Source organism: Elephantulus edwardii, unplaced genomic scaffold, assembly GCF_000299155.1.
Source record: "Elephantulus edwardii isolate Elephantulus edwardi_28Jun2011 unplaced genomic scaffold, EleEdw1.0 scaffold00087, whole genome shotgun sequence".
Taxonomy (NCBI): Eukaryota; Metazoa; Chordata; class Mammalia; order Macroscelidea; family Macroscelididae; genus Elephantulus; species Elephantulus edwardii.
Genome location: NW_006399837.1, coordinates 7,784,218 through 7,796,896, shown reverse-complemented (window position 1 = coordinate 7,796,896; position 12,679 = coordinate 7,784,218). Strand labels below are relative to the sequence as shown.

The 12,679-nt window shown below is 38.7% G+C and overlaps 1 protein-coding gene across 1 annotated transcript in view; it reads left to right on the top strand.

Annotated features, from left to right (window-relative positions):
- DOCK10 (dedicator of cytokinesis 10) overlaps nt 1–12,679 on the top strand; it is a 286,066-nt gene that overhangs the window by 76,803 nt on the left and 196,584 nt on the right. Inside the window, exon 2 of the mRNA XM_006890320.1 lies at nt 12,068–12,187. Coding sequence (XP_006890382.1) covers nt 12,068–12,187 — 120 coding nt within the window. The remainder of the gene's footprint in view (nt 1–12,067; nt 12,188–12,679) is intronic.

Below are 12,679 nucleotides of genomic sequence, written 5' to 3'. Positions count from 1 at the left end.
AGGGTTTAGGGCTGTTGTACATAGGGTCGCTATGAGTCGCAAATGACTCGACGGCACATAACAACAACAACAACATATTCCATTTCACATAGTCCAAGGTAAGAGAGAGACATCAGTTAGTGAATTATCATCTTGACAAGGATTACTAAAAGTGTTAGATGCATATTGTTGAAAGAATTCTTCATATTCATGTGTGTGTTCGTGTATACCTGTGTACACAGGGGTATTGGGTGTGTATACAAATGTCATTTGCCCTGTGAGTGAAAGTTTGTTTGTGTGAGTGTTAAAGTATTAAAATAGTATCCGTTTTGAAGCCAGCCCAGCTTTCATCCCAGACTTTAAATCTGATATCCTCGGTAGCTTGCTCTGAGGTTCTCATTTCCCTGGTGTCAGGCAGACGTGTAATTGAGCTGTGATGTATTTTTAATGATATTTATTATCTTTCAAATGTTCCTAAAAAGTTAAACTAGACATGCAAAGTAATTTGATTTAGACCTTGGATATTTTCTACATTTTACAAGTACCAGCATTAACCAAGAAGCAGCCAATATTTTTGTATTTGCCAGGCAAAAAAATGAAGTGTGAATTTTGATATGCTAATACCAGATATGTGAGCAAATTCTAAATTTGTTAGGGCATAATATAAATTGTCAGAGATCTGAATCCAATTTAAGAGTATACTTTATATCATGAAACAGCTAAAGCTTATTTATGTCAATTGTTTCTCTCTAATAAAAGGCTAACAAAATGGAATATTTTTCTTTTTTCTACTATGACATGTGTGTTCAATATGAAGAGTTTCTTCTGTTTGAAAGGGTTTGATGGCTTACCAGTTTCAACTTCCTTTGTATAACTAACATGGGATAGATGTTTAATGAATTAAGGCTGGTTGATCTCTTTTGTGATCTGTGTCCATCTTCGTTACCAAGGGAACCATTTCCAAAAGTAGCCTAATTTGAGCTTACCCGACTGTAGAGTTATCTGACTGAGCTAGTGTTTTTCCATTCTTCCGAAACTCTGTGGTTCAAACAGAGAAGGTTAAAGGGTCAGCATAACACAGCTTATTTCTTTTTTTCAACCATTTCCTTTGGGGTGGGAAGAGCACATCTTGCTTTCTAGAGCAAGACCCCTTGAGATATTGTCCAGTGGAACACTCTCTCTTGAAAAGTAGAACTCAAAAATGCAATAATGAATGAATGGGAATCCAAAATCTCTGTAAACATTCATTAAAATTAATAAAATAAAATAGTAGAACTGAATCTGTCACAAGGCTGACAGCTGTGGCCTGGGATCCAGCTGTGTTAACTCCCTCCAATCTTCTCGTTTGTTTCAGACATAAATTGTGTGGAAGTTATTTCCATTCCAGTTGTGTGAAGACCAAACGACACTGGGTTACGATACAGTCTAAATTATCCATACGTCTTTTCTGTCTTCTAAACTCTCATAAGTTATCTTGATAACCCTGAAATTTGTCAACAGCTGTGCTATTGCTAATTTATTCAGGACATTTTAAGATTAGACTTTCTTTAGGGTTCCTTTCAACATCTCATGAATGATCACTGCCTTTTTTCAAATAATGAAATTTTTTATTTTAGTTGTGATTTTAATGAATGTTTACAGAAAAGTTGGATTTTCATTCATTGTTGCACATTTTCCTCCCTCCCTTTCTCCTCCCCTTCCCCCCAGTGACTTTCTTTTCTTTTTTTTTATTTTAAATTGATTTTAATGAAAGTTTACAGAGACTTTGGATTTCCATTCATTCATTATTGCACTTTTCTCCCTGCCCACCCCTCCCCCCTAATTCGCTTTTCTTCTTGAAAAAAGAAAAGAAAAAAATTACTTCATTGTTAATCAGTCCTTCCCCACCAGGTCCACTGGCTGTGCTACCTCCTTCTGGACTCCTGACTTTTATCTCTTTAACTTGTCTGTATGGCAAAATGTGGAGAAAGGTTTTAAAGAGTTGCCTTGGTTTTGTTTGTTAATCACTCACACATTCAGTCATTGTGGTTGAGGTGGAACCAGCTTATAGCTGACCCCCTGCTGGGTTTCTGAATTTGGAAATGACAGGGAGGAGATTGCTTGTCTGTCTGTAGCCTTCACTGTGGACTTGAAACCCCAGAGACAAGAGTGGCTGTGGGTTAACAGCCCCACTCCCTAGGAAGAAGACCACCAGAGTTCATCCTGTTTGTTAAATCTCTACTTTTGTTTCCTCTAAGATATTAAAGATGAGCAAATTGTTCTGTAAACAAGAGAAACATTGAGATATAGGATTACTTTGTTTATGAGCACCCACATGAAAGAATTTTTCTTTTACTTTTCAAAGAGAAGATTGTAGTGGGTAGGCCGGGAGAAAAGTGTAACAATGAATGAATGGAAATCCAAAGTCTCTGTAAATTTTCATAAAAATTAATAATAAATTTTTTAAAAAAGATAGCAGTTCAGATCTCTAGAAACAAGGTAGAGTGACTGCGGAAGACTGAGGATGTGCATACCCTGAATGTGGCAGAGCAATGGAAAACTTCTTAATGGCGGGAGAGAACATTCTTTCCTCAGTGTGTCTTGAAAAGATCTGAAATCTGAAAAGGAGAACCAAGAGAACTAGTTCACGTCACAGAACTACAGTAGACAGTGAACGTAAGAGAGTAAACCTGTGATTGGCTCCCCAGTTACATTTAAAACTTGGGACCCAAATACAGGACTCTTAGCGGCAAAGGATTCACTCCAGTGATTGTTCTCTCTTCCAAATTACATCAATCGCACTTCCAAGACTAGGACTCGGTGGTCTTAACTCTTGAGTGTTGAAAGCTTGCCTCCTATTGAGAAAGTTAAAGAAATGTGTTAAGAAAAAAATGCAGTATATAAAGAAAGAAATGCAAATACAGTGAAAAATATCTACATCAAAAATAAAACAAAAGTATCTACCTCTTTATTCTTCTGATACTTATTTCTGTTGAGATAGCTAATGTATTCTTAAACTAACATCTGAATGTATTTCTTTTCTTGTGACCTGGAATTATAAATACATGAAAAGTATTTTCTGGTCTATTTCTTCAGGGATATAAAATAGCGAGTCTCTAAGTCACTTGACTTTCTGATCTACATAATTAACTCCATTTGCCTCTTTCCTTGTGGGAACCAGAGTAGGAATATTTGGCTCAAAAGCTTCATGGGTAATAAGCTGCCTCTTCCTATTATATCAGTGATGTTGCTTATATTTTTCTCTCTTTTGTTCCACTAGATCCATTAACTATCAAGTTTTTTTAAAAAATAAAGTTTAGACAATGACTATAAAGACATTGATCACAGTAGCTGAATCATGAAGCATCTGGTTTGGTCAGCTTATTGGTTAATTTGGTTCTGACACATAGAGGGGAAGAGTAAAACATTGATAGTAAATTTCAGTTCTTTTCAAATAAGGAAAAATCTATAGTTATATGACATTCAGTGGTTCATTTAGCAGTTTCTGATATTCCACCTTCTTGATCCTTCCAAGGACACTGTTGTTAGCAGGTAGTGGCCCTAAATTAAGCTCAGCATCTTAAAGTCAGTCACTGACTATGAAGGCTTGCCTTGTACTGCGATGGTGACCAGGATTCAGGCAGAGCTGTCAGGCTGAGATGGGCTAGGAGAAAGGGCTAAAATCTGCTTGTAAAAATCAGGGACACCCCTGCGAATCACAGTGTCCTGACCCCATGGTGTGCAAGGTCACGTGCATCTATGAGGCTCTGATGGAAGCTTACAAGAACAACCTCAGCATTAGCTAAGCTTCAGAAAACTTCATTAACTTGTTCACATGACAACCTCAGTGGCCATCAATCCAATTCTACCTCATAGTGACTCTACAGGATACAGTAGAACCGCCCGTAGGGTTTCCAAGGTTGTACTCTTTATGAAAAACAACTCCTATTCAGAAGATCACTTTGGCAAGAAATATGGGTTCTCCTTCCCCATGGAGATAAACCACTCTGGAATCCCAAAGGAGGGCCGCTGTGATTCGCAGTTAACTCCATGGCAGTGAGATTTGTGTTTTGGTGATTTTTTTTTGAGGGGTTTGGATTGTTCTTTTTAATCTTTGCAGAAGCAGATTGCCACCTTCTTTCTCTCAGAGTGTGGCACACAGATCTAAACTGTTGACCTTTCGGTTCGTGGTTGAGTGCTCCCCAAATCACAGAGATGGTGAGTAAGAGAAGGTCTCTGGGTGATTTGAGTGGTTAGTAATTCAGTAACGACCTAAAGGTTAGTGATTTGAAGAATGACCTGGAAAATATGTCTTTAAATATTATAATCAAGTAATAATGCAGCAGTTCCTTTCAGGGACACACAGGGCTCCCACGAATCAGAACTGACTCAACTGCAGCGAGTTTGGCTTTGATTCTATTTGATTAAAGACCTTGGCTTCCAACTTGATGTTCAGATTTGAGTCTGGGATCGTTGTACATAGGTGTTGACATAATGTACCAGATGTTTGTGGTTTCCTGTATAGCTTGGGAGTTCTAGTGGCCCAGTGGTATGAAGCTGTGCTACCACCCAAAAGGCACACAGTTTGAATCTACTAGCCGCCCAGGAGAAAGGTGGATGTTCCACTCCTGTGTGAGTTACTGCTTCTGAAAGCCCTGGAGGATCAGCTCTGAGTTGGTTCTGACTGGATGGTGCATAGTAACAACAGCTTACAGCTAAAAAGGGACTCATGGCTTGGTTCCTAGTCAGTTGTGCTTCTAACCAAAAAAGTCCAAGCCCCTCTGGAGGTTCGAATTCACCAGAAACTCCTGTAAAGGAAAATGAACACTTTCCTCCAATTATGATTTACAGCCTCAGAAGCCCAGTGGGGAATTCTGTGAGTCAGAAATGACTCTGGAGTAGTGAGTGACACAGCTAAAAATACACTCCTGAGTTACTCATTGTAATTTCCCCCCAACCCCCCCCCCTTTTTTTGCTGTCATTAACTTAAAAACACATATGTGATCTGTAATATTTTTTTCCTCTGGTAGTTCTTTCCAGTATGTTGTGCATCTTGTGTCTTAATTACTTGAAGTTGTTGGTAGTTGAACTTTTGTGTGAAGTCCCATTGTGAATTTCCAAGCTTCCTCTCTGGTGACCTTTTAAAGGGTAAACTATTTAAAAATAAAATACTTTCCCAGTGTTTACATAAGAATTTGGACAGCTTCATTCTTTCTTCCTCCCCTCCCCAATTATTAAAGCAATACATGTCATTATAAAAATTTCAGAAATTCAAAGAAGTCGAAGTAACAAAATGCAGTTGTCCTGCTGTGAAAATACAATCTTCAAAATTGTAGGTATGTGAACTTATTTCCTGTAACATTTTTAAATCGTGTGCTCTTATCCTTGATGTGCAATGGTTATTCCCATCTCTATTTAACATTAATGCAAGAACAGTTTGTTTGTTTGTTTTTAAAAGTGGTCTTGCCTCAGGCCTTACTCTCCCTCAGAGATTTACACGTTCTCTGTTCTAATTCTATGGCATAAGGTGCCTGATTGTGGATGCCTGGTCACGATGACCTTCTCACCTTCCTTCCTTCTGAGGCAGTAAGTGTCTTTTTTCTCTTGTAGTTATGTTTGCCACCTTGACCATAACAACCCTAGTCTCCTCTTGGTTCTACAAAAAAAGCCAATGATGTGCAAGATGTTGTGTATAAACTCACTTCATTTGGGATTTGAAACGCTAGAAGAATAAACTCACATTTACTGCACAACCCCTTATTAATTTGATCAAATCTCTATTCTACTATCAAAGTTTCTCCAAAAACTCATTTTAGTTCATAGTATAGTGGTTAGCATGTTGTGCTGCCAACTGAAAGGTTGTTGGTTCAAATCTATCAGCTGCTTTTTAGAAGAAAGGTTTCCACTGTGTTCATATTAAGATGTACAGCTTCAGTAACTCCATGGCAGATTTCCAGGAGTTAGAGCGATACATTGCTTGGTTTCAGACAAGGTCTAGCAGTCTTCAGTCAGTACAACAATAGAGGAAGAAGCAGAAAGGTCAAGGAGGAGGAAATGGGATGGGTGGTTGGTATCTCAGTGAACAGCTCGCTCCTGTCAGGAGACCAGAACTAGGTAGTGGCTGGCTACCAAGATGAGACATTTAGATCAACAATTCTATTAAAAGTTCCTGATCACAAGGCAGGGGGAAGAATGCACAACAGAAGCTCAAATTTTTACAGAAACCTAGGCTTTCTGGAGCCATGGAGGTGGCTCCCAAAACGATTGCCCTGAGATATTGTTTATAAATGAAAGCTTGACCAGTTTTTCGCATACTTGCTTTGATCTTTGAATTCACTAAACATGGCATCCAGGGACCAACCAGCCTCTGCTAGCCTTCCTTGATTAAAAGGAATGTGTTTTCTCCATCTTGTTATAAAGGTGATTCTAAAAAATATTTCTTTATATATAAATCTTGAACTGTACTTCTGATTATTTCTTTAAGATAGATTACTAGGAAATGAATTCCTGGAGGGAAAAGACTTCAGACTTTCATTTATTCAGCAAGTATGCATAGAATGCCTCTATTTGTTATTGCTGTGCACTGACTGTGCAGTATACACATTTTATATCTAGTCCTAGTGAAAACATAAGACTCACAGCCTTTATCTATTTAAGGCTTCATATAATAAGTACTATAATATGTTAATATTTCAAGGGCTGCAAAAATACTGCCTCATTTACTACTATGGATTAGTTCCTACCAAGGCATTGATTTCACAGATGAGGAAGTTGAGGAAGAGATGTTTTATTTAATAGGCCCAAAATTTTATAGTTAACAATGGCAATGGCAAGATTTGAACTCCAGATATTCAGGCACTAGCGTACTCTGTTACATATTAACCTTGAGAATCTATAATTTGTCACTTCCCCACAGCAACCCTGGGTTATCTAGGATGTTGCATGTTAGGTTGTGTTTATGTGTGAAGAAGAGTCTGTATTAGTAAGTTATTGATTTTTCACTGTTTCCTTCTTCAAATACTCACTTTACCCATTTGATTTAGAAATCTATTTAAGAAAATAACTCAAGGCTTTGTAGAAGAGCATTGTATTCTTAAAAGTAGAGGCTTTAGATAAGGGAAGGCCATTTGCTCACTTAAAACAAACTTTGCTCTGAAACTTACTACTTTGAAGATGACTGTTCATTCTTCCAAGGCTTAGATACATTGTGTTGGGCTTCCATGAGAAGTTGTGGATTAAGGAGAAAAGGAGAGAGCATTTGCTTTGTATAGGACCCCTTCTGCTACTGTAAAGTTGGCTTGGAAGAAAGCTGTGTGTTTGTGGAACTAGAACAGCAAATTTCCTAATAGTGTATTTTTAAAAATAGGGCCACTTACCACTCTGGGGCAACATGAATCCTGCTACACGGTAACAGGTACTGTTGGCTGCCTTTTTTCATGCACACAGTTTTGGAGGAACATTCTTCTAAGTTGTACAGCACTCTTCTGTCAATTTGCTGCACTGAAGTAACCTGGGTTTGCTGTGACACTGAACCTTGTGCCGCTGACGGGTCAGATGCCATAACAGCTGCCCATGGTGGACAGTGTTTGGTGAAGCTCTCAGGTTAAGACAGGTTTGGAAACATGAGTGGCATCCACTTTCTAAACTATATGCTTCTGGAAACTCTATGAACTTGGAGAAACGACTATAGTTATAGAAAGGCATTGGGTCTTTTGTTCATAGAGTCACCATGAGTCATGCTCAACTCGACAGCAATCAACACCAATGAAACTCATTACTCATTTGAAAAACAGCCTAAGAGTCAAAAGCACTATAAAAACACACTCCAGTTCAGGGTATTCTTGGCACATGCCTCATCTCAGCTGATGCTTTTCCAAGAGAAGCAGACCCATTAAATTCTGGAGGGACAACCCAGCCGTTGTTCACGTTGTAAATCAATGCTGCTCAGTTCCCAGTCTCACTCAGCAACCCTGCAGGCAGCAGCAGGGAGAAGGTAACGGATTCCTCCATCCTCGCATCCATCTGCCTCCTTCACTGAAACCCTGAGCACGCAGCTCCCTTGCTCCAGAGAGAACTGCTAGTGGAATAAACGTGGATTATTGTCCTCATAGCTGGGAACAGTTGACACGTTTGGCTTTGGTCCTAGAAATGTGCCACTGGGGGTTTTATTTTTTAATTTTTACCTGCATATTCACAAAAGAGTGAAGCATTGTCTGTAATGAAAGTGACATCTTGATGAACAAATTCTCTACAAAGAGAATTTATTGGTATATTCTCCCCATGGGGAAAAAAAAGGTATATGAAGTAGATCTACTAGGTTTCATACCTTCATGTAAAAATCATTGTAGTGTGAAATTTGAAAGAAAGACCTAATCAATCATTCATTAATCAAGTCATGTGTCATTCTTTTTTTATTTTAAATTCATTTTAATGAAAGTTTATGGAGACTGGATTTCCATTCATTCATTGTTATACTTTTCTCTCTGCCAACCCCTCCCCAATTTGCTTTTCTTTTTGAAAAGAAAAATTTATTTCATTATTATTCAGTCTCTCCCCCCAAGTCCACTCCACTATGCTACCTTCATTCTGGACTCCTGTCATGACAACAATACCTAATCATCTATCCCTTTTAAACAGTTTTCTCTCTCATCTGTTTCAATGCAGTATATGTTATTTATCCCATCTTTCTCAGTCTCCCCCCCAACCCCGATGTCAGTCCTCTTTTATAACGGTGACATGATGCCGTATCTGCCTTTTTGTAACTGAGAAACTTCACTCAGCATAATGCCCTCCAGGGTCACCCATTTTGAATAATATTGAATGAGTTCCTTGTTTTTCAATGCAGCATAGTATTCCATTGTTGTGAATATACCACAGCTTCTCTCTCTATTCGTTTGTTGATGGACACTTGGGTTGTTTCCAAACTCTTTGTTATTGTGAACAAAGCTGAAATAAGCATAGGTGTGCATGTATCTGTTTGGTTGGCAGTTGTGTTTTCTTTAGGGTACCTTCCCAGTGGTGGAATTGCTGGGTCAAATCATATTTCTATTTGCAACTTTTTGAGAAAGCGCCATACCTCCTTCCATAGTGGTTGCACATATGTCTGTCATTCGTGACCTGAAAACCAAAACCAAAACCTGCCGCTGATTCTGACTTGTGGAGACCTGCCATCAGGTGTGAGCAGCTCTAATGCCTTATGGGAGGAATAAGAGGATAAGATTACAAGGTGGCTTTTTACTAAGCATTTTCCTTGTTGCATCTCAGACACACAGTTACAATAATAGAAGGAAATGAAAGAAGATTGGTAATAAGCAAGCTAGTAAAGGCTCAAACACTTTTAGAGCATCTTAGTAGTGCGGGTGTGACTGTGCAGAGGGTTTCCCAGATAAAGTACAAAACCCACACTTGAATTTGAATGTTGATAAACAGCAAATCGGCTTTATGTGGGTCTCAGTACTTGCCTGGATGCTTGCATTTTCATTTGCTGTATGGAGCACCTCTGCCTTGACTAGTGCTTCCAAGGAAAACTGTTTACCCTGCATTATCTTGAGTTTGTCACTTCAAGTGTTTGTAAATGGCTTGATTACTTTATTTTCAAAAAAGGTGTTGGCAGATTTATGTTCCTTAAAAAGAAAAACTGTGGAAAGGCATCAAAATAAAAATTGAGGAACTTGGTAACAATTACTGAAAATATCAATAAAAGCTGTTGATTCCTTAATGTCCAAAGAAGGCCTAAAATTGAGGTTCAAAGTGCATTTTTTATAGTACTGAGCAAAGTGTGAGCTGGTGAAAAGTAACTGATAATAGTTATAGAAAACAAAATGTGTGTGTGTGTGTGTACATAGACGTGTTTCTGTGTGTTTTAAGTACCATCGAGTCAAAACCAACTCATAGCGGATCCTCTGGCCAGTTTTCAGAAGCAGTTATTTGCACAGAGGAGATTGCCCGTCCTTAACCCATGGAGCAGCTGGTGGATTTGAACATTGTGCCTGTGGAATTGAAGTGTAGTTTCTTATCACTAGGCTACTATGTGTGTATATGTGTGTGTGTGTGTGTGTGTGTGTGTGTGTGTATGCCACTATGTGTGTATGTATGTATGTGTGTGTATATATGTGTGTGTGTGTGTATCTGTGTGTGTGTATGAATATTCATGTATATTAAAAAACACATGTCTGTTTTGGAATTTAATGTATCATGGCCAGTTGAAACAACAAAATTTGGAAAATGTGCAGTGAAAAGGTTTGGAGATAGGACACACACACTCAAGCACACTTTAAAGCTCTACTGGCAAGAAGCTGTGCTATATTATTTATACAGTAATATAAAAGCACAAGATTTGAATCTACTAGCTGCTCCATTGGTCTCCTCCTGTGTGATTTACAGCTTCTGAAAACCCACTGGAGGGTCAGCTATGGGTTAGTTCTGGCTTGATGACACTGAACATATATGTGTTTATATATATACATATACATATATATGTGTATATATATATATATGTTTGTGTATATGTTTATATGTGTGTATATATGTTTATATATGTGTATATATATGCTTGTATCTATGTGTGTGTGTGTGTGTGTATTCCCAACTAAGAGATCACATTATATAGTGATTACTCAAGTTTTTCATAAATCCAAAATTAACCCAGCATTCATCTTTTTATATTTAGACTCTTGAAATTTATGAAAAGAGTAGGAGACTTAGCCTGTAGTTTCTATTTTCTGTTTCACAAGGTTTTGTTCATTATTTGAGTATCCCTTGTTTTTCATTATTTTATCAATCTGTATAGTTTCAGACAAACACATCGACCCTGAATGAAGCAGCCCTTCTCACCCACATTTCTTTCTTTTGCTCCATGGTCAACTGCTTTGAGAGTAGATGCCTTTCCTCATGACTTCAGGGTTTTAAAGCTTTGTAATTATCTGGCTATTTTCCCAGGTCTTTCTTCGTTTGCACCGCACTGAATGTCTGACAGTTGTGTTGTTGAAAGTTCTATTAAATCATTTTCTGCCCCACAATGCACCCCCTGTTCCAGATGGTTCTCATACATGTAATGCATGATCTTATATTCCGCTCAGACAGTTCTTCCCCTCATCTGTTCTATTACAGTATTTATTATCCATCTACTCTTTCCCCATTCCCTTCCCAATCCACCTTCATTGTCTGTCCTATTTTATATCAGTGATGTTATGCAGTATTCATCCTTTTGTGACTAAGATATTTCACTTAGCATAATGTCCTCAAGGTTCCCCTAAGTTGAGTAATGTTTTACTATGTCATTGTTTTATAGGGCTGTGTAGTATTCCCTTGTGTGGATGTACCATAGTTTTACTGTCCATTCATTTATTGATGGGCACTTAGGTTGCTTCCCTGGTTTGGGAGCTACTGAATCAAAGCTTTCACCAAACATGAAAAAACAAAACTGTTTCTACCAGAGGATTAATTGCACAAACTCAAGGCAATCAGTGTATTTTGACATTGCTTTTGACGAGTGGAATAAAACAAACTTTAGCCACTGCAATATGCAAAATTAAAGAAGGTACCTTTTTAACTTTGGGAAAAAATTATTATTCAGCTTCTCTCTGAAGCAGCAAGAAAGCTAAGAGCCAAGTAATTAATCCTGACACAGTGTCCATGCTTCAGTTATAACTAAGACAACAGTTGGACTACTTGCATGATGACAGTAGTTTAAAATTGACCTTAGTAAGACTCAGAAGAGAGTGGATAATACAGCAAAAAATTGATGGTCCCATAAAATCATAGTCCCATAGCAAAGAAGCTGAAGAGCTTAATGCTGACAGAGATAAGGTCTTCATAAATAACTCTTTCTGTGAAGGTGCTAGGCTTGCATGTCCAGAGTCTTAAGGGCTCAGGGCAGATGGCTTGGATTAGTGAGAGAGGCAGCAAGCATTTCAAGACCTTCTTGTACTGTCTGAGATCTGAAAAGAAGACTTACTGGGCTCTGCCCTCAGTGTTTCACAGCTCTGTGACTCCCTGGAGGGATCATGTAGTGTCAAAGCTTGAGTGAGGCTGAGAGTGAAATCCAGCCTGAACTGAGAATGTGGGAAAATGTATGAGGAAATGCTTAGAGTATATTCTCTTTCTACAGCAGGAAAAGCCTAGACTTCTCGAGCCTTTGGATTATGAAACAGTCATAGAAGAACTTGAGAAGACCTATGGGAAGGATCCTCTTCACGAGCTCCTGTTCTTCCCCAGCGACGACTTCTCAGTAAGTGTCTCACATTATCTAAGGTCAGGAGGGCTCCGGGAGTGTTAGAAGATGCCGCTAGCAGGGCTGCTGTCCTTCCTTGTCATTTTATTGGTGCTCCAGGGAGGGTTCTCACCAGGCATAGAAAGTATTCAAGGGCTTTCTACAGTTGGTTGAGTCAGAGGTTCGGTGACTTGGTGGCCACTCAGGATGCGAATGGCACAGGTCAGTGCCTGCATGCAGGTGGTACTTATGTCCTGGGCAATGCTTAAACTCTACCCAGGAAAATTTTTACCTAGGTCCCTGGATAGTGTGAGCGTTAGTGCTTGCCCACTGATGGGATGGTTGGCAATGCCAATCACCCAGCAACACATATCCCTGACTGAGGCAGAGAAACTGACTAAAGGGATTACATTTTGGAAAGACACAAGAGGAAATGAATAGTAAGTACTTGTACTGTTCTTTGCAGTCACAGTAAACATATTAAAATGTTAAGTATTTAACTCTACAGGC